Source organism: Podarcis bocagei (genome assembly GCF_964188305.1).
Source record: "Podarcis bocagei genome assembly, chromosome: 8".
NCBI classification, from domain to species: domain Eukaryota; kingdom Metazoa; phylum Chordata; class Lepidosauria; order Squamata; family Lacertidae; genus Podarcis; species Podarcis bocagei.
In genome coordinates this window covers 83893355-83915550 of record NC_138133.1, presented here as the reverse complement: position 1 = coordinate 83915550, position 22196 = coordinate 83893355, and the positions used below count along the sequence as shown (strand labels likewise).

The 22196-nt window shown below is 44.8% G+C and overlaps 1 protein-coding gene across 2 annotated transcripts in view; it reads right to left on the bottom strand.

Moving 5' to 3' along the window:
• Window positions 1-505: 505 nt before the first annotated feature.
• KHDRBS3 (KH RNA binding domain containing, signal transduction associated 3) overlaps window positions 506-22196 on the bottom strand; it is a 110992-nt gene continuing 89301 nt past the window's right edge. The window contains exons 8-11 of one of the 2 annotated variants that reach the window (XR_014010657.1): window positions 14360-14418; window positions 7446-7595; window positions 5845-5904; window positions 506-729 (exon numbers count right to left, since the gene is read on the bottom strand). Coding sequence is in view for 1 of the 2 variants with exons in the window: in XM_081204983.1 (XP_081061109.1) it covers window positions 7504-7595; window positions 14360-14418 (151 nt within the window). In the remaining variant the exon portion in view is untranslated. Of the gene's footprint in view, window positions 730-5844; window positions 5905-7389; window positions 7596-14359; window positions 14419-22196 lie in introns of those variants that run through there. The other variant, XM_081204983.1, reaches the window with a different exon arrangement.

Sequence of the window (22196 nt, the reverse complement as noted above, 5' to 3'; positions counted from 1 at the left end):
GCAGGAAGAGTAATGCACGTTACAGCGTGAGTGAGGTCTGCCACTGAATGGGAGAGCAGGAAGAAAGCCTATGCTGGTGAATTGCAGTTATGCAGGTTTAGCGTGTGGCAGAGACTTCTCGCAAACTGTTCACCTTGAGTTAGGAACTGTTATGTGCTTATGTTTTGCAGGGGGCTGCATGCACTCATATGTCGGGCACATTTTGCATGCATAATGCGGAAATCAGAAGAATTTTAGGTCGCCTGGCTGCAAGGAAATCAGGTGTGGCTCCCCCTCCCATTCCAAAATCCTTCTCCCTTAGCCAGCTTGTGCTCTGGGCATGTATGTTTACATTTAGACAAGTGTTTCTGCAACATTCTTTGGTTTACTTGTCTTAGCAGCAGCTGCGGTGTGAACACACAGCTGATAAGCCCTTTTTAGTAATGGGCTAGTTTGAAAGAGACTCCCCCAAGCTTATATAAAGAATCAATATTTCTTTGTGCGGGACAATGAAATGGAAAAAAAAATCTTTTATTAATGTCTTCACAAGGTTACAGCGGTAAATGAATAAACATTATTAGAGAGTTAAAACTGAGGTCTGAAAAACTATACATCTTGTCAAGTCTAGGGTACAGCAGGTAGCATAAAAAGGAAGTCAAAGTGGAGTTTCAAAGAGCTGCTGGCTATTGTTTCTGAGGCACGTCGGTGAGGGGGGTGTTTCGAATCTGTCCGTAAGAGCGTGCAAAGTCCCTGGAAAACAGCAGAACAAAAGACACACATATGTATATATTCTTGGAACCAATAATTATTGGGGACGCTCTGGGGACGATCACGTTGCAGGTGGTGGAAAGCACCAATTAAAAATGTTACTGATTTATGCGGGGAAACCTTTTATATCTGAGAACAAAACAAGTGAGTGGGTGTCCTGTGAAGCAGAGATGACCAATCGCAAAGGGCAGGCTAAAGATAAATTTCGAGAACAACAACACACCCTTTTCACACCCCGCTTGGGAGATGAAAACTAGCAGCGATATCCCACAGACAGGCCTATCTTTGCTGCAGCTGTCGTACATTCAGCTGTGGCATAAATCAGGGAATGCAAAACCTACAAATGCTACAGAGAGGTGTTTAACAGCCATCAGCTCAGGCCTGACTTGCATATGCAACAGGATGAAGCAGCTGAGGGGAACCTTTCACTTTGGGTTGCAGGTAGAAGGTGACATTTTTCCTTGCCTCCTTGTGTAAACTAATTCCCTGGACATGTAAGAAAAACAAAGGTCTAGCAGCTCAGGAAGAAAGCTCAGCGGGGTTTGAGATGTACAAGTTTTCTACTTGCAGTGAGACATCGTTCTGCTCTGTGCACAGAAAGTGTCAGAGTGCATTTGGGAAAAGCAAATCTTAATGTTCAAGAAGCATCTGAGACACAGACACCAAGGAATTAAAGACCCAGTTCTTACTGAGGTTGTGGGAAGTGGTGCAGCCCTGGTACAGGTTTACCAATCCCATGAGAGCCAGGCTTGGGGGGCAAAGACTGCAATGATCAGGCCCTGCTTGGGAACCTGTAACTGGACGGATAAAAACCTGAGCATCTCCAGATGTTGCTAAACTCCAGCTCCCATCAGCCCCAAGTCCCAGCGTCACCAATGGATGATGGGAGATTCACGCTAGCAACATCTGGAGGGCCACAGAACAGCCCATGGTTCTTCTAGAGGTTTGTTGTTGATAGAAAATAGGAAGTTGGACTTGAATCTGGGTGGGCAAGGCAATTATTGTGCTCTAGCAATTATGTGTTGACTGAACAAAGTCCTGGAGCATTAAACTTAGACCTGAATTGGCTTTCTGTTGTGCCAAAACAGAATTTTTTTTCACATGCTCCTTTCAAACTCTTAGGTCTCGAAGAGTTGCTATATTCCTGTTTTGAGGAAATGGAGATTTGCTGAACATCGAGTCTGATCTTCGGACTGTTTCCATCACAAGTGATGCTGTAAGATCTTGTTTGGGGTGCACAAATACACAAAAAAATCTTTTTCAAGGAAGAAGGAAAAGAAACCTGCTTTCTTTAATGCTAGACTTTTCCCCACAAGAGAGTTTGCTTATATTTAAAGTTTGCTTATATGTAAATCTGCCACACACTTAAGGATTCAGAAACAGATCAAACCCTGCAAGACTAATTTTTTCCCCTTAGGTTGGGGAGCAATGTCTGGTTCAAGTGACTGCCAGCATTTTTAAGGTTATGGGGGTGAATTTAGGCCAAGTTATCACATGCTTGCATTATTTCATGTCTTCAACCTCAAGTGATGGCTTTCATGTGCAAACAGCCATCCCAGGTGAAACACCAAATGCCAAGTTGTCTTATAATTTTGCTTCTTCTTTAAATATCTATAGGGCTGTCACGAGGAAGAAGGAGCAAACTTGTTGTCCCCTGTTCCAGAGGCTCCGGAGACCAATGGCTTCTGGTTACAAGAAAGGAGATTCTGACTAAAAATAATCAAGAACTGTCTGACAGTAAGAGCTGTTCGACAGTGGAACAGACTCCCCGAAGAGGAGGACTCTCCCTTCCTAGAGGTTTTTAAGCAGAGGGTGGATAGCCATCTTGTCATGTATGATCTAGCTGAGATTCCTGCATTGCAGGGGGTCAGACTAGATACTACAATTCTATGATTCTCGAACAGAAACAGAGACAGTTCACAGGTTCTATTGCAATAAGGAAAGTAGGCATGCATGGGTGAATCCATTCTTATTCAAAGGACCCACAAGAGTCTCCCAAGTGAGATCTGAACCTTGGCGTAGAATCGTAGAATTGTAGATTTGGAAGGGACCACAAGGGCCATCCAGCCCAAACCCCCTGCAATGATGGAATATTTCGCCCAACATGGGGCTCGAACCCAGAATTCTGAGATCAAGAGTTTCGTGCTCTCCCGACTCAGCTTCTTGGGATGTTTCCATACAGCCATGCTCCCTGAGGATTAGTCTGCTTTGACTATTAAAAAAGGTAAAGGTAAAGGACCCCTGACAGTTAAGTCCAGTCGCAGATGACTCTGGGGTTTCGGTGCTCATCTTGCTTTACTGGACGGGGGAGCCGACTTTTGTCCACAGACAGTTTTTCCGGGTCATGTGGCCAGCATGACTAAGCCACTTCTGGCGAAACCAGAGCAGCGCACGGAAATGCCGTTTACCTCCCCGCTGGAGCGGTACCTATTTATCTACTTGCACTTTGATGTGCTTTCGAACTGCTAGGTTGGCAGGAGCTGGGACTGAGCAACAGGAACTCACCTCGTCGCGGGGATTCGAACCGCCAACCTTCCGATCAGCAAGCCCTAGGCTCTGTGGTTTAGACCACAGCACCACCCATGTCCCTGCTTTGACTATTAGACTAACACCAATCCAGGGTGTTTGGCAAACACCACATATATTGGCTGTTCAAAATGCACTAGCAGCGGTTAGCACTGCAGCTGTCTCTCCAAAGTGTCAATGGTAACACTGCCTTTCACCTACAGCTTCCAGAGAAAGAAGTCGGGACCCATTTTTATTATTATTTTTTGTTTCGAACTGTTCTTTTAATAGCGCGCTTTAAGGTTGTAACCCAACTCTAGGATGAAGGACAGGAAATAAATTAATAGTTCCTTCCCTGCAGATACCCAAGGAAGAAACAGCATACGTAACAGGAAGAGGTAGCAGAATTGATAGAAGCCACAGAACTAAGCTTTTCTTGGTGCGTAAATTTTTAAAGCACAGCAGAAACACAGAGATAGGATGTGAAAACAGAATCATAGAATCATAGAGTTGGAAGAGACCACAAGGGCCGTCGAGTCCAACCCCCTGCCAAGCAGGAAACACCATCAGAGCACTCCTGACATATGGTTGTCAAGCCTCTGCTTAAAGACCTCCAAAGAAGGAGACTCCACCACACTCCTTGGCAGCAAATTCCACTGTCAAACAGCTCTTACTGTCAGGAAGTTCTTCCTAATGTTTAGGTGGAATCTTCTTTCTTGTAGTTTGGATCCATTGCTCCGTGTCCGCTTCTCTGGAGCAGCAGAAAACAACCTTTCTCCCTCCTCTATGTGACATCCTTTTATATATTTGAACATGGCTATCATATCACCCCTTAACCTCCTCTTCTCCAGGCTAAACATGCCCAGCTCCCTTAGCCGTTCCTCATAAGGCATCGTTTCCAGGCCGTTAGATGGCCTGGCTAGCTGGTTAACAGCAACCTATTTTTATGGAATGAGATGAGTGCATTTCTACCAAGTGTGCAAGGCTAGGTGGATTGCCCAAAACAGGGGTGGGCAAATTTGTCTGGCCAGTGAGCCAGACTGTTATCTCCCCTAACTGTTGGGGGCCAAGTTTGACACACTGGAAGGTACCTTTTTTTGCAGAGTGCTATCTTGCAGGGTGGCGCTGTGGGTTAAATCACAGAGCCTAGGACACCCACTCTGGAAGAATGGCAGATGAAGGTGATCGACTACATGGAATTGGCAGAAATGACTGGCAGAATCCAAGACCAGGGAGAAGAGTTGGTGAAAGAAGACTGGAAGAAATTTAAAGACTATTTACAGAAATATTGTAAAATTAATTAATGTTAGAAGGATGTTGGATAGAAACTAAGGGGTTTCCAGCTGTAATGCTTTAGGAGATATGAAAAAAAGGTTTACAAATGGGTAAAAGCTTAATGGTAAGGATTTGATGAACTAACAAATTGAAGTGGAATACAAAGAAGGGAGGTATGAGGAGGTCTGGGGAAATAAGCGTAAGGAAGATATGTTATGGAAAATTATTTGTTTTTTAACTGTTTTTATGTTGTATTTTGTTTTTTATTTTTCATTTTCACTGTTATATCTCAAAAACTTTAATAAATATCTTTTTATTTTGGGGGGGGGGAAACACAGAGCCTAGGACTTGCCGATCAGAAGGTCAGCCGTTCGAATCCCTGTGACGGGGTGAGCCCCCGTTGCTCAGTCCCTGCTCCTGCCAACCTAGCAGTTCGAAAGCACGTCAAAGTGCAAGTAGATAAATAGGTACTGCCCCGGCGGGAAGGTAAACGGCGTTTCTGTGCGCTGCTCTGGTTCGCCAGAAGCGGCTTAGTCATGCTGGCCACATGACCCAGAAGCTGTACTCCGGCTCCCTCGGCCAATAAAGCGAGATGAGTGCCGCAACCCCAGAGTCGTCTGTGACTGGACTTAACGGTAAGGTGTCCCTTTACCTTATCTTGCAGGGTGCATTGCAGGAGCCTGGACAAGACCCAACAACCAGCTGATGGTTCTGCCTTGCACAGGGCTATGCAGTCACTGCTGAGCAGTGGATCGGCAGTGCCTGGAAACTGCATTTTGGCTGACTCAGGCCATTACTTGCCCCACGCCAGGCATCAAATCACACACTTCGTTGGCTTTCTTACCCTCCCTTCCCCCAAAGGCCGCAGAGTGGATTGGAACAATGAAAGATAAAAAACAGCTACAAACCATAAAACAAGTGTAAACACAAATAAAAAACAGTTCCATCTGTACAGACAACTTCACAAATTCAGTTCCCACTTGCACAAATTTTGGAGGCGGAGCAATCAATGTAACTACGGTTTGCAAACCAGCTCTAATATGTCATGTGCTATTTTCGTTTGGCGTTCCCTCCCAAACCATGGCTTACAATAGACTCAGGTGAAGAATGACAGGTTGGCTTGTTATCTGAAAACAGGATACCAATGCGCTATCTCACCCGAGCCCTGAATAACAGAATTTGGTATGTAGGCTTATTTCATTTCCATTGTAAGGGTGCATAAAGATGCAAAACAGATTGGAATGCTGTTTACTAGTTAATAGATATTTCCCCCCAGCATACCATTAATCAAGTTTTAAAATAAGCACAGGTACCTACCAATGCGTCAACAGAAACATGTTTTTAATCTTCTTGGCTTCCTCTGGCATTCAGTGTTTCCTGACAAGAGAAAAGATTTCTTTTTACTAACTAAAACACCCCACAATTCTAAAATCTAAAATAGGTAGCAGTTCATAGTTATCATTATTAAAAGACATCAAACCAACAATTACGAAAAAGCTTTAGGGGGGAAAACACACACATTTGTAATGTTTTAAGTTCTTAGTTACATTAGCTGTCCATAAATTCTAGGATTACAAGTTACTAGTTATGAGGTTTTACATTTGTTTAATAGGGAATAATTTCCTCCAATTAAACTGACCGAACTAAGGCTTTTTAGATGACTAGAACAAATTAAGCTTTTTAATATGAAATTTTAGGTGGTGATCTTAAAGCCTCCCTTTTCTATAATCTAAAATAGAACTTGCTAATTTGTACCCTTCCCTGCTTTTATTGGTTATATTAAGATAAATTAAGTGAGATTAAAATCTTATTTGATTTATTTACCTTTGCAAATGAAGACCGTTTTAAGGGTTACACATCCTCTGCCTCTGACGAAAGCGACCTCAATTAGTCAAGTCAGAAAGTCTTTAAAAGCTTTGTGTTTATTGCTTCCAGCACGGAGTGAGGTGGTCATTAAGGTACCAAAATTCTCAAAAAACAAACAAAAATTCCGAAGTTGCACTAAGTGAAGAAATGCTCAACAAGATGAAAACTAAATCACAGGTGTTTTGTTTTTTTAAAATTTTTTGTTTCAGAAAAAGCATTAACTATTTTAAACCAATAATTTGTTTTTTTAAAAATGTGGAAATCCAGTAGATCGATACCATTTGGATAACTCCTTTAAAAGCCTTTAAGTCTATATTGTGTATAGGTGAATAAATATATGTATATATCTATATATATATATATCTATAATATAATGAAATGCACCTTTAGGTTTATACCATTTTATTAAAAAAGCAAGTAGTTGTACAGTGTTTTAGTAGGAGCAATTTAATATTGATCGTTGTTAAAAATCACTCCCTCCCTGGTTACTACTATTTATGAAGGTTTTTAAATAAATAATGCATACTCTCACACACACTGATTTTTCTTTCAAAAGTTTATTTAGTATCAAGCAAGAGTAATCTTTGCTTAACACTACAGAACATTTCAAGACTCAAGTTACAAAATACCACATTATTTGCATCTGTGATCTGCCTCCCTTTTTACGTAGGTTTGCAAAGAGAAAGACTAGCAAAATGGTTGAAAGATAAAAACTAGAAGAACTAAATTGTCGAAAACCTTTAAAATAAAAGGTTACGCTTAGGTTAAAATCATGGATTAACATATTTAATAAACCTAGCTGTTTTTAACACTAGTTAATCAAAGGTTATATTTTCTGTCTCTCTCTCTTTTTTGTTTGTTTTGATCACCTATTGGTTCTCCCCCCACCCCCACCCACCCAAATACAATCTGGAAATAACAAAGTTCCGCGTTTCAACGTGTCTTCCTGTCCAGGCTTTTCATTCAGCAAAAAATAGATTAAGCTCAGTCCGTCCATTCAGATTAAGCACTTTGATTTTAATAAAAAGGGATTGTTCATAGAAAAAAATTACTTTGAACAGTATACAGGACTGGTGGAGATTGGGTATTTCACAACATCAGACAGTGTAATCAGTATCTGGCATATGGCTGTTCTCTGTAGCCTCCTTTTGTTGTCCTTGCTGAAGGTGCCTTGTGTCTTGAACTGGTCCATTCTTCCTGTCCTGAAAGAAGGAAGCGTAAACATGGTTCAGGCTTCTCCTAAATAGATCTGCGGCTTGTTTTTTGGGGGGAGGAAAAGGGTGGCTCAGTGGCGTAACTCTAGACAGGGGAGCAGGCAGAGAGGAGGAATAAACAGACAGATCTCCTGAAGGAGGGGTGCAGAAAGTAGAGCCCCCCAAAAAAGAATCAGTATTGGAACCTGTGCTTTTTAAGTTGTTCATAAACCTTCAAGACTAGGGTTTCCCAAACTTGGGAGTCTCCAGCTTCTTTTGCACTACAATTCCCATCATCCATAGCTAGCAGGTCCAGTGGTCAGGGATGATGATGATGATGATGATGATGATGATGATGATGATAATAATAATAATTTATTATTTATACCCCACCCATCTGGCTGGGTTTCCCCAGCCGCTCTGGGCTGCTTCCAACGAAACACTAAAATACAATAACCTATTAAACATTAAAAGCTTCCCTAAACAGATGTCTTCAGATGTCTTCTAAAAGTCTGGTAGTTATTTTTCTCTTTGACATCTGGTTGGAGGGCGTTCCACAGGGCGGGTGCCACTACTGAGAAGGTCTCTGCCTGGTTCCCTGTAACTTGGCTTCTTGCAATGAGGGAACCGCCAGAAGGCCCTCAGCGCTGGACCTCAGTGTCCGGGCAGAATGATGGAGGTGGAGACGCTCCTTCAGGTATACTGGACCGAGGGAATCGTAGTGCAAAAACAGCTGGAGGCTCCAAAGTTTGGGAAACCCTGGTCTAGAGTTAGGGGTCAGCAGTGAGCTAGCCATGTTTGCTAATGATACTAAACTGCTTAGCCTCGCTGAAAGGGAAGGACCTATCCAAACTGTGCGAGTCGGGCAGCAAAACCAGAGCCGCCTTTCCCATAAGGCTTAGTGGTGCGTCGCGCCAGGGCGCCGGCCTCTCAGGGGTGCCCCAGGAAGTGAGGGAGTTGCGCGGCTTTGCCGGCGGCCTCCCCTTTCCCTGCACGCCCGCCAACTGTGCCCCGCCAACCATAAGGCTGGCGGGTGTGAGGCTTCCCTCCCAAGCCTCTTCGGGAGAAGAGCGATCCTCCCAGAGGCTTGGGAGGGAAGCTGCGCTCTCCTCCCATGGAGGCTTGGGAGGGGTGCAACTTCACTCCCAAGCCTCTGGGGGAATCGCTCTCCTGCAGCGGCATGGGAGAGAGTTGCGCCCCCCCCCCCCCGGATGGCTGGCAGTGTGCAGCTACGGCCACCTCAACATTATTCGTGGTAATTTGGAGGCGCTGGGAGGATATTTGCACCCCAGTGCCGCATCTGCTAAAGTTGGCCCTGAGCAAAACAGCAAACGTTACACAAATCCAAGGTGTGTTCACACTGGTCGCTTCACCTCAAAAAGGTTATTGCAGAGTGGGAGAAGGGTTCGGAAAAGGGCAACCCAAATGATCCGAGGGGCTGGAGCGACTCCCTCAAAGAGTTTGCAGTGTTGGGGACTTTGTAGTTTTGAGAAAAGCTGCATAATGGAATTTTACAAAAATTATGCATGACGTGGAGGAAACAGGCAAAGATTTCCTTCCTCTCTAGTAACACTAGAACTTCTAGGCATCCAATGAAGTTGAATGTTGGGAGATTCAGGGGCAAATGAAAGAAAGTACTTCACACATTCACCCCCCCCCCCCAAGTGATTGGCACCAACGTGGATGGTATTTAAAAGAGGATTAGACAAACTCATGGAAGAAAAGCCTATCAATGGCTACTAGCCTTGGCTATACTCTGTGTCCGTGAGTGAGGCCAGTACATGTGAAACTCGAAAAATTAAAGGCTCAGGAACCCATTGCAGGTGTTATGGATTGAATAGCTACTACACCTTTCCACAATATTCTAATTTTCAGAGATTGTTAATTTGGGGTTTTCATCAGCTGTATGGCATAATCATCACAATTATGACAAATAAAGGCTTGACATATCTCGCTTTGCATGTCATGAGTCTATCTCATATATTAGTTTCATCTTTTAAGCTGAATTACTGAAATAAATGAACTTTTCCACGATATTCTAATTTTTCGAGTTTTACCTGTAGGCTTCTGAATACCAGTTTCCAGAAAGCACAGCAGCGGTGTCTATTTTTGTAAGGCATTTTTTTGTTCCATTCAGTGTGAAGGAGTAGGTGAGGGCTACGGGACCTCAGGTCTAGGGGTTGAAATATAGCCTCCCAGGCCTTCAAGCCCTCCTCAGGACACGCCCCTCACCACTGCAAGGGGTTGGACTAGATGACCCTCGGGGACCTTCCAACTCTATGATTCTAACCCTGCTTCACACCCCCAGTATTTTTTCCTGTCTTGAATGTGCCCTTGACCTTTTGGGGAGCTACATAAAAACCTCAGAGATAGTGTGTAGCTTTCAGGCAGGTTGTTTTTGGTGTGTGTGTTTGTGTGTGTGTTTCTTGAGATTCTCTGGTCCCAGACCATTTAAAGGTCAAAACCATCACTTTGAATTGAGCCCGGAGATGAACTGGCAACTAACGAAACTGGTGGAGGATTAATGAGTGTACCAAGATCCATTCTATCAGCCTCAGATCAAAGCTGGCAGCTACGACGACTGCATTAACAAAGAGGCAGTCGCTATAATTAAACAAAAACATCCTATGCACATAGCCTGAGCTTTCTCTCTTCACTCCTCCCTTATTGGAAAAGGGAAATGAATCGCAGCATGGCTGGGCTTAGCCTTATGCATTAAGATGCACACATAGTTTCTCTCCATGCTCTGGGTTCAGACGTATTCTGTGGTTTGGTTCCCTGCTTGGCTAAGGCAGCCGCAAAATGGGCTGTGTGCCCATACTGCATATGCTTAACTCCTGCTAAGGCAACCTTCTCAACCTTGTGCCTTCCATCAGCCCCAGCCATGATGGCAGGGGCTGCTGAGAGTTATGCTCAAAAAGATCTGGAGGACACCGGACTGGGCAAGGTTGGTTAAAGGCTTTTGATTACATGCTATGGACTATCTTCTGCTTGGACTACTGCAATGCACTCTCTGTGGGGCTACCTTTGAAAGTGACTCGGAAACTAGAACTAATCCAGAATGCGGGAGCTGGACTGGTGACTGGGAGCGGCCGCTGGGACCATATTAACACCGGTCTTAAAAGATCTACATTGGCTCCCAGTACGTTTCCAAGTACAATTCAAAGTGTTGGTGCTGACCTTTAAAGCCCTAAACGGCCTTGGCCCTGTGTGTCTGAAGGAGCGTCTCCACCTCCATCATTCAGCTCCAAAGGACTTTTGGTGGTTCCCTGACTGCGAGATGTGAAGCTACATGGAACCAGGCAGAGGGCCTTCTCAGCAGTGGCACCCACGCTGTTGAAAGCCATCCCATCAGATGTCAAGTAGATAAATATCTATACAGTGGTACCTCTGGTTACGTACTTAATTCGTTCTGGAGGTCCGTTCTTAACGTGAAACTGTTCTTAACCTGAAGCACCACTTTAGCTAATGGGGCCTCCCGCTGCTGCCGCACTGCGATTTCTGTTCTCATCCTGAAGCAAAGTTCTTAACCCAAGGTACAATTTCTGGGTTAGTGGAGAGTCTGTAACCTGAAGCGTATGTAACCCGAGGTACCACTGTACAACTTTTAGAAGACATCTGAAGGCAGTCCTGTGTCGGGAGGCTTTTAATGCTTGGTGTTTTATTATGTTTTTATATGTGTTGGAAGACTTGCTGGGGCAACCCAGCCAGATGGGCAGGGTCTAAATAATATATTATCATCATCATCATCATCATCATCATCATCATCATCATCACCATTATTATTATTATTATTATTATTATTATTATTATTATTATTATTATTATATCTGAATGCAGACATTCTGAACCAATGGGAGCTTCCAGACCACCCTGTTCCGTTCATTTAGGTATCACTTTGGAAGCAAGGAAAGATGGCAAAACTTGCTTTGTGTGTTTGCATTAAGCCCATTGCAGGCCTCTTTGCTGAAACGTTTCGCCATCACGAGGCAAGCTGAAGCCAGGCCTCCTGCTGCCAGGCAGCTCATTTTAATGCCAAAGCATGAAAACGATCAAAGCTATGCAAGTCCGTGGAGACCAATTTAGCAAGTTGCGAGGGGGGTAAGGAGGAGGCTTAAAGCAGTCTTTCCCTTTTGATACTATCGTGTAATCGGCTGCTCCCCCTCAAGGTGACTTGCGGACATTTAAGCCTGTGACACGCAGGCAGCCTGTGTGGTAGAACGATTTACTATGACAAACAAACCCAAGCGGGGGGCCCGGTCGCTTCAGGTGGGGGGTGCGGTGGGTATTATTTATTTATTTTACGCATCAAGCATACTTCAAAGGTATCCCCAGAAAAGGTTTCCAGACTTGCCGCTGGAAAACTGTCGCAACATCCATTAAGCGGGGGAAATTGTGAGACACCTGCTCTGACAGCAGGCAAGTCGTGAGGGTGTTATTTGCGGCAAGACGGGGAGGGGTGCCCAGCCTCATGACAGGTCGGATCCTGAGCCCCTCTGATCTCCAGCCAAAGGTTTAACGTTATCTCCAAAGCAAAGGTGTCTCTTAACATGCTTTGTGTGTCTAATCCGACACAGGTTTCTTTAATTAAACCTGTCACCTCTGCACTCCGGCGCACGTGCGTGTGTGTTTTTAATTAATCTCTGTCGAGTAGCATGTGGATTCTGCTCCTCTTTGTCCCTTCTGTGCCTACGTAAAGCACCTTTTTTTATATATAACCTCTGTTTAATGACCTACCTCCTCGAATTCGTTCAAGTGGCGCAGAAAAGCAAAGCTAAAGCATTGGGGGTTGGGAGAAACCCCGCAGGCCAAGTGAGAAGCGTTAAAAATATTCAGCAAGGAACTTGAGTTAAGAATGAGGTCAAGGGCGCTTTCATACATCCAGACACACCAGCTCAAGCCAAGGAGACTCAGGCAGCAGCTTGGTATAGCCAGAAGCTAGAGGGCAGGTTCTCAGACATCATGACACACCTGTTCTATAAAGGTAAAGGGACCTCTGACCATTAGGTCCAGTCGTGGCTGACTCTGGGGTTGCAGAGCTCATCTCGCTTTATTGGCCGAGGGAGCCGGCGTACAGCTTCCGGGTCATGTGGCCAGCATGACTAAGCCGCTTCTGACGAACCAGAGCAGCGCACGGAAACGCTGTTTACCTTCCCGCCAGAGCAGTACCCATTTATCTACTTGCACTTTGACGTGCTTTCAAACTGCTAGGTTGGCAGGAGCAGGGACCGAGCAATGGGAGCTCACCCCATCACAGGGATTCGAACCACCGACCTTCTGATCGGCAAGTCCTAGGCTCTGTGGTTTAACCCACAGCGCCACCCGCGTCCCATTCTGTGCCCATGGCCAATTCATTCCACAACTGGGAGAATTCAGCTACTCTCTTAATCCCTACCTTAAATGGCTCCTCTTACGTGTATCCTTTAGCTTAAGTCCTCCTCTATCAACTGAAATGAAACGTAAATATGTGGAACGGAATTTGCACATTTTTATCTCTCCTTACGCTTTGCCCTCTATCAGGATTTAGAACAGTGTTCCCAAAACTTGGGTCTCCAGCTGTTTTTGAACTACAACTCCCATCATCCCTTGACCACTGGTGCTGCTACCTAAGAATCATGGGAGTTGTAGCCCAAAAAAGAGCTGGAGACCCAAGTTTGGGAAACCCTGATGATAAAAAAAAGTCCTTGAGGCTTCTCTCCCCTGTGCACTTTTTTAAAGCTTGCACAGTGGTACCTCTGGTTATGTACTTAATTCATTCTGGAGGTCCGTTCTTAACCTGAAACTGTTCTTAACCTGAAGCACCACTTTAGCTAATGGGGCCTCCCGCTGCCGCTGCATCTTAACCTGAAACTGTTCTCATCTTGAAGGAAAGTTCTTAACCCAAGGTATTATTTCTGGGTTAGCGGAGTCTGTAACCTGAAGTGTATGTAACCCGAGGTACCACTGTACTACTTTAAAAACATTTTTATATACAGCATATGGATGTATGTGTGGGTATTAATAACATTATTTGTATTAGCACATGTTTGCAGTCTCCTGGGGAGATCAAAAGGAGGTGAATAGTAGCAGCAACATGGAAGGAGAAACCAGTGAGCTGAGCTCTGTTAAACTCTTCGTTGGTGACTTTCGGGGATACCTGACTTGGCTCAGCGCTACTCGTAAAATGAAACACAGCACTGTAAATTGGGAGGCACCTGTTGGCTATGCTAAAGTTTGTCTAGCTGATATTGTACACAGGCCAGACTGTTTGCTGTGTGTGTGTTCATGCACGAGTAGGAAACTACCATGTTGGGTGGGGGGCAGTCGGCAAATGGCAACAAGGGAAAGTGAAAGAAGCATTTGCAAGACAGGAGAACTCCAGACAGCGAGAACACAAAAATACCCTGCTGGATCAGACCAAGGCCTGTCTGGTCCTGCATTCTGTTCTCACACTGACTGGCCAGATGTTGACAAGAAGTGCACTAACAGGACAAGAAGGCAAAAGACCTCACTCGCTCATACTCCCTAGCAACTGTGATTCTGAATGTTCAGCTTCTTTGGCCTATCCTGGGATGGGTTCTAGTATTATGAAAGACGGAGAAAAACGTTTCTCTACCCACTTCCTCCATGGCATGCACAATGAAATGTGCCGCTTCGGTGGAAACGGTGTCTTGTAGTGTGCAGATGTGAGAGCAGATTTTTCTTTTTCATGCAAGGCGGCAAATTCAAAATGCCTGAGAACCGTTCTCTTTTTAGATGAAATTCGCTTCTCCCAGAACATTAAAGTTACTCACTGTAAGAATCGTATGTGTCGTCACTCAGGCCATGGGCGTAATCATAGTAATCGCCACCACTGTTTGGAAAGAGAAAAACAATCCAACTGTTAATAAAAGAATTGTGATATAGCAGGAACACAGCTCACAAGAGCTGTGGTCCCCCCTGCCCACTCAAATACCAATGCCAAACCTGCTACCTGGGCAGGGGTCACCTATGTGGTGCCCTCCATATGTGGATGGACTACAACTCCCATCACCACTGACCAATGGCTATCTGCAAGACACCATGCTGGCTATCCCTGCACAGAGGTGACTAATAAAAAAAATCCATAAAATTTTATTAACACTTTTCGTAATACAATTAAAAATGAACTAATCTAAATAAAAACAGAGTGCTCTTAAGCCTTCTCTCACACAGAGAGTGGTGGACCATTCTAGTTTCCACCTGGGAGCTTTCCTTTCCTCTCCCACCCTGGAACATCTTCCCTTCCCTGCCCATCACCAATTTTTTTTATAATTGCTTAGAAACTTCCCCCAGCCCCCCAACCTCCACTTCCCCTGCAGAATTGTAAACTGGCACAGAAATTATTTATGCAACTAAAATATACATTGCCCTGGGTCTATTGAATTATATTACTAGCCACACATTTTTTTAAAAAAATAATAATAATCTGGGATGTTCCTTGGCCCAAACTTGTGCCACCGCTCAGGGATAAGGGCCATTGCACTGCATACAGAAAGTCCTAGGTTCCATTGCCTACATAACCATCCCAAAGTGGGGGTCTCATTGAACAGGGCTTGGGAATATTTTACCCTCTGAGATCCATTTCCCAGCTGAACAGACAGTTCTGGCCTGGGTGGAGCGATCATGTGGCTCAGTGTAAAATAGCTCTACCGTCATACCTCGGGTTAAAGTCGCTTCAGGTTGAGTGTTTTCACTCGCTTCAGGTTGAGTGTTTTCGCTCTGCGGCGACCCGAAAGTAATGGAACGCGTTACTTCCGGGTTTCACCGCTCGCGCATGCGCAGACGCTCAAAATGAAGTCACACACATGCTCAGAAGCGGCGGGCCGCGGGCCGCGCATGCGCAGACGCGGGTTGAGTTCTGCTCTGGATGCGAATGGGGATCCAGAATGGATCCCGTTCACATCCAGAGGTACCACTGTATTATGTTCATAAGGGGTTCAAGATGTTTTACACGAAGCCAGGTCAGCTGAAATATGTTTGTGTGTTTTGTTGTTGTTTTTACCAGAATTGGGTCCTAAGCAGTTCACAAATTTAATCCATCAACACATGATAATAACATAAAACACGTGATAAAAACCACCGGCAGATGAAACAGAAGCGATCAGCTACAATTTGCAATACTCTAAAAGCCTGGAAGAATGAAAAGGCTTTCATCTGGCGCATAATGGGAAGCAGCCAGACAAACCACCATGGGAGGGTGGTGCCATTGATGGGAGGTCACAGCACAAAAGTCCTCCATCTCTGGCCTCTTAATGAGGAAAAGAGAAAGGCCTTTTTATACCTGCTTTGCTGATCTGAATTATTCTGCAATTAGTGGACAAATTGGTTCACAAAGGCAAGTTGTTTCAAGCACATTAGAAAGAAACAGAGGGGCTCTTGCATGCTGTTGGGTCAAGGGGCTAACTGGTCTATTATGACTTGGCCTTGACTGGCAACATTTTCTGTCTCTTCACCCAGCTAATTGAGATAAGAGAGCTGGGCCATCCAACAGGTAGATTGTGATCTACTGGTAGATCACGGGACCTTCTCGCCCTGCAAAGAAAAACTCAACTGCCAGGTTTTTTTTAATAGTGGGAGTAGATCTCAAGTTGGACATGCATGCTCTTGAGGATGCGCATTAAATGGAGGGTGATTGATAATTGTGGACAATCTTTCCTCCAAGCCATCTCCTCACTGAGGAAACCCAAAGAAGGTTTCCAGAAACATAGCCAGATCAAAAGGACCACCAAAAATCTTTATAGGAGGGCACGTTGCAGCATCACTTTTTAATTCCACGAAAGCAACCCCCCCCCCCCGCCCAATGCACACTCATATTTTGATAAGAGAATTTTATACTGACATTTGCTATCGTTCCATACAGTATCTGATTACTTATTGTACGACTCATCACGTCTGCAGGCCTGAAAGCAGCTGAGCCCCCGTCCCCTTACCTGTCAATCCTGTCAGAATTACTTTGGCTGGGCTTCATTTTACAAACCTAAGTGCCTGTTAAACTGAAAGCGACTTGCCTTTCATGGCATGTAAACAGCAAAACCAATAATCCTTGGTGGGAAGGGAAAAATCACTTATTTACATTATTTACATTGAAGGTATCTGGAGGGAGGGGGGGAATCCTCAAAACTTTATTAGCAGGCAGACCCTTCAGCACCAATAACCACATCAGAAAGTTATAACGCGAGGTGGCTGGAGCTGTTTGCTCGGGTGCGGCCTGAATTTCTGTGTACCCTTCTCAGCCCACCCAACACGTAATTGAATTGTGCTCCTGTAAGCCTTCATTCTGCAGGCAGATTGAAATGAACCTGGCTACTGCTTAAATAGGGAAGGTGGCAAGAGAAAGTGAGGCACAACTGAAATATACCTAGCTGGCCACAGGGATAATTTAAGGGGTGCATCCTGGCCAGGAGTTCACCTACCAGGCCTAGGGGAAAAAATGGATGTTCAATGAGTCTATTATTCTCCTGAGGTATGTTTTCAAGATGGTGTTTATCACAAGCAAAGGCATTTTGCATTGCACTTTAAAATGCATTCTTAATAGCAAATGTAGGGACGTGGGTGGCGCTGTGGGTTAAACCACAGAGCCTTGGACTTGCTGATCAGTAGGTCGGCGGTTCAAATCCCCGTGACGGGGTGAGCTCCCGTTGCTCGGTCCCAGCTCCTGCCAACCTAGCAGTTCGAAAGCACATCAAAGTGCAAGTAGATAAATAGGTACCGCTCCGGCGGGAAGGTAAACGGCGTTTCCGTGCGCTGCTCTGGTTCGCCAGAAGCGGCTTAGTCATGCTGGCCACATGACCCGGAAGCTGTACGCTGGCTCCCTTGGCCAATAAAGCGAGATGAGCGCTGCAACCCCAGAGTCGGCCACGACTGGAACTAATGGTCAGGGGTCCCTTTACCTTTACCTAGGTGCTATAAAAGTGTTGTTTGTTTGTTTATTAAGCCTTCTGTCAGAAGGGGGGAAAAACACTCTGCACAAGCTGACATTAGGTCCCTTAAAACATCTGACACTCAGTGTTAGAAACTCAGATAAATAATCTAATCATTAAATGGCACCTTAAACTTAGGTTATGGTTGCCACAATGCAATGTCTAGGCATCTTTTTTCTATTTACATTGAGGTTTGTATGGTTGTTGTAGTTAATTTCACTTATATACTGCTTTATATTTTAAAGAACAAATCTCAAATGCCGGCACATCAAATATAAACATCCAGAATAAAACGAATACAGGCTTCAAGGAAAATATTACAGATCCTTCTCTAAGGGATATTCTGCTTTCCCCAGTTGCCTGTCTGGCATCCAGAGATCTCCACACGGTCGCAATCTGACCCGTGCCAGTTCCAAAATGCACCTGGCTAATTTCTAACATTGCTGGCACTCTGCACATGCTAAGAGGCATGGCCCCAGAAAACAGAAGTGGGCAGCTTCAGGAAAACTTGTTGTGTAGGCTGCCAATCTTGAGAGTCACACAATGTATAGCACTTTCACAATGGGAACTGTGCTGGACTGAGGACAAGCTCCAAGTTTTACTGAAAGCATGCAGAGACCATGCATTCTAGACATCAGGCATTGAATATCATCTATCCCAAACTAACCTGCCAGGAAACATTCACTGCGAAGAGACGTCCAGCTAGCTCGCAGCCACTCTTTCTGGGCACAAGGCTTAAAAGTGCTCAGAGACTTGCTTAAGACAACAAGGGACCTTCACCGGTTCCCTTCTACCCCATGACAAGTTCCTGTCCTTGGACCTCAAGAAATAATAGCAAGTTTTATACAGCGAGGAAAAGCTATTAGGCAGGGAAGAAAAACCAAGTCCCGCAATCATTCATGAGCCAAAGAGGGAGAACGATTGCTTGTTAAAAAAAACTGTGCAGGCCTAAACAACTTTCAACCTGCCAAGCTGAACATGCCCCACTAGCTGTGTACTTGCTTGGTGTTGAATTTTGCAATCCGGGGCTCATTTGTTTATTTAAATAACATATAGGGTTTCAGCCTCAGAGAAAGTGCCCGAGCAGAAATAGTGGTGAAGTACGGGAATTCAGAATGCGTCCATCCTAATCAGAAGCCTCTGTATAAAAATAATAAATATGCTAAAAACTACTTTGGAAACAAGCTGTCAGAATCGATGAGATTTTATTTGTTCGTGCTCCTCGCGTTCTGCCTTTCCAACACATCGCCCAGGGTGGCAGACAAATCAAAATAAAAACACTGCCGCAAAAAGCAAAGCCACCTCGGAGGAGAAGGCAAGCTTTAGAGGGGAGTGCAGTGCTAGAGGGCTGAAATGGGCCGGTTTTCTCCATGGATCAGTCAACGTTCTCCCCTCAATCAATCCACAGGAACAATTGAATGAACAATGCTTAAGAGAAGATGAGCACTGGGAGCACAGATTGGTTGCCTTAACTATGGAAGGGCTGTGACGGCTATCCAACCCAATATTAGGCAAATACATTCCAACTAGAGATTGCACTCATCAAGAGAGACATGCTCTAAGGCACCTGTCCCAGTGTGGCACTCCCCTGAGGTTTCACACTACAACGTCCATCATCCCACAATGTCCAGGACAAGGTGTGCAACCTGGGAGTTATTTTGGACTCACAGATGTCCATGGAGACACAGGTCAATTCTGTGTGCAGGGTGGCTGTCTACCACCTCTATCTGGTATGCCAACTGAGACCCTACCTGACTGCACACTGTCTTGCCAGAGTAGTTATCTCCCACTTGGACCACTGCAATGTGCTCTACGTGGGGCTACCCTTGAAGGTGACCCAGAAACGATAGCTAATCCAGAATGCAGCAGCTACACTGGTGACTGGGAACGGCCGCCAGGACCATATCAACACTGGTTCTAAAGGATCTACATTGGCTCCCAGGACTTTTCTGAGCACAATTCAAAGTGTTGGTGTTGACCTTTGAAGCCCTGAAGGGCCTAGCATCTCCATCCTCATCATTCATCCCAGCCACTGATGTCCAGCTCCGAGGGCCTTCTGGCAGTTCCTTCACTGTGAGAAGTGAAGCTACAGGGAACCAGGCAGAGCACCTTCTCAGTAGTGGTGCCCTCCCTATGGAACGCCCTCACATCAGGTGTCAAGAAGACGAGTAACTACTTAACCTTTAGAAGACATCTGAAAGCAGCCCTGTATTTAATGTGTAATGTTTTTGTATATGTTGGAAGCCACAAAGAGTGGCTAGGGCAACCCACACAGATGGCAGGGTATAAATAATAAAATTCTTATTCTTATCCCTGACTACTGGTTGTGCCAGCTGGGGAGCAGTTCAATACTTAAAGCACTCTTCCTCTGAAGAGAAACGGAAACCATTTTCCCGGGGTGGCTGGGAAGCAAGCTGTGCTGCAGTGATTTTAGAAAATGCTAAGCCAGGACAATGCAACGCTGCTTACGTATTATCAGAAAGAAACGGTCTGCATCTTCTGTACAGCTGCTAATCCAGTTGTTGGTAAGAGTGCTATTATACCAAGTTCAGCTCCTTGGGTCAACTGCTCTAGCCGTTTAGCTATTGTGGATCTGCTTGACCTTTGCAAAGGCCTCCATGCAGTGCTTAACATGAGAGCTTGTTTGGTACTACTGGGAAGCTCAAGGTAAAAATATTCAGAGTTCTGGCTGAATAGAGCCTCAAGTCCAAAGCATCCAGTCACATAGAAAGAGAACTGCCTATTCATGTTACATCAAGAGCCACTGAGATGTAAACCAGGAAAAGTACTGGCTGCCCAATGGAATTCTGCTAAACTTGAAAACACACATTTTTCTAACGCAACCCAAGGGCTTTTTCGTTTAATCTCATTCTACTTTTAATCTGTATACCGCCTTTCTATCTCTCTATACACAAGGCGGTCTACAACAAGCTGAAGAACCAACAAAAATATGCAGCAAAGTTCTTGTAACAATCCGATCCAGTACAAATTAAGTCATAATAAAAATATGACTTTTAAAGAAGCAACTTTATATCAGATAAAGTACTATTCAACAACCCACTGCACTTCTGCAAAGACAAGTCTGTCTTCACTAGAACTTTGCATTTTTTCCAAGCACGCACGTATAATATTTTAGGTATACACCTAAATAAAAGTGATGCACCATGCAGCCTAAGTTGTTCAAATGAAGAGTTATTTCAGTCTCCGCTGGCCTTAAACATGGCAACTTCCACCTAACAGTCACAGAGATCTTCCCATTAATTCAGCTTGCTGCCTTTTATGCTTGTGTAGTATTAATGATGCTCTTGTCTGGCACCAGAGATAACATCAACCTTGATCTTCGATTCTTCTCTGTGTTGGCAGTTCTACCAAACCCCAATTCCCCATGGTTCTTCCACAAGCTATGAACATGAATGCGATTAGGACAGCTGCCAACTGAGTATTCTACTCTCCCCCCCTCCCCTTTTTCCTCTGAGAACTGCAAGCCTCAGCCCCCTCCGAAATACGGTTTCATCAACGTGGGTAATTCTTTGGATTGTTCGTTCTAAATCTTATTTTAGCTAAACACCAAAAATGCTCTGTCTATATCAAGTGTGAGGAAGTGGACTTGAATACACTGTACACCTGTCAGGGTTGAATACGACACAATTAAATGACAAAATTCTGCTCCAATTGCCTGCTTTATTCTGAATTAATTACTGCAGATTGGTGCCAAGGTACAGAAAGATTGGGGGCCGTAGGTCTTGATGGGCAGTGAATTTTTGTTTATTTCTATTATGTTTCTATTCCACCTTTCCACCAAGGAGCTAAAGGCAGTGTACATGGTTCTTTCCTTTCCCCATTTTATCCCCACAATGACCCTGGGAGGTAGGTTAGGCTGAGAGACAGTGACAGCCCTAGATCAACCAATGAGCCTCATGGCTGAGTCAGGATTTGAACTCTTGTCCCCCATGTCTTAATCAGACACTTCAACCGCTATACCACACTGGCAACTGGAAAGTTCTTCTCTCCTGAAAAGCAGAATCTCACACACTTCTTCAATCTAGAATGTGCGAGAATCATTGAGTTGGAAGGGGCTCCAAGGGTCATCCAGTCCAACCCCTTGCAATGCACCCGTGGCAGGTCCAACCTCTGCTTATAAACCCCCAAGGAAGAAGAGTCCATCCCTTCCAGAGGGAGTCCATTCCACTATCGAACAGCTCTTACTGTGAGAAAGTTCTTCCTGATGTCCAGTTGGAACCTCATTCCTTGTAACTTGATGCCATTGCCTCAAGTTCTACTGTCCAGAGAAGGGCTGGTTTCTCTATTGCAGTGGCGGGGAACTTGCGGTCCTGGAGATGTTTTCAGACTCCCATCTCCCATCATCCCCAACAAGTGGTCATGCTAACTTTGTTTGATGGGAGTTGGAGACCAGTAAAACCTGGTGGGTGGTACTCATTGGGACTGGTAGGGTGAAAGGCAAAGAGGACAACAGCAGTTGGAGTCAGTGGCACCTAATTCTAGTTATGACACTTGTCCTCTTCCCTGCTGAATTCTACAAGGGGAAGGTGAGGGCTGCCTGAGAATGGTAGGGCAGTTCCTCAGTTGCCCTAATGTACCTAATCTCTGCTGTATGGAGGGGCCACAGGCTTCTCAGCCTCAGTCAGTAGAGCACAAGACTCTTAATCTCAGTGTTGCGGATTCAAACACC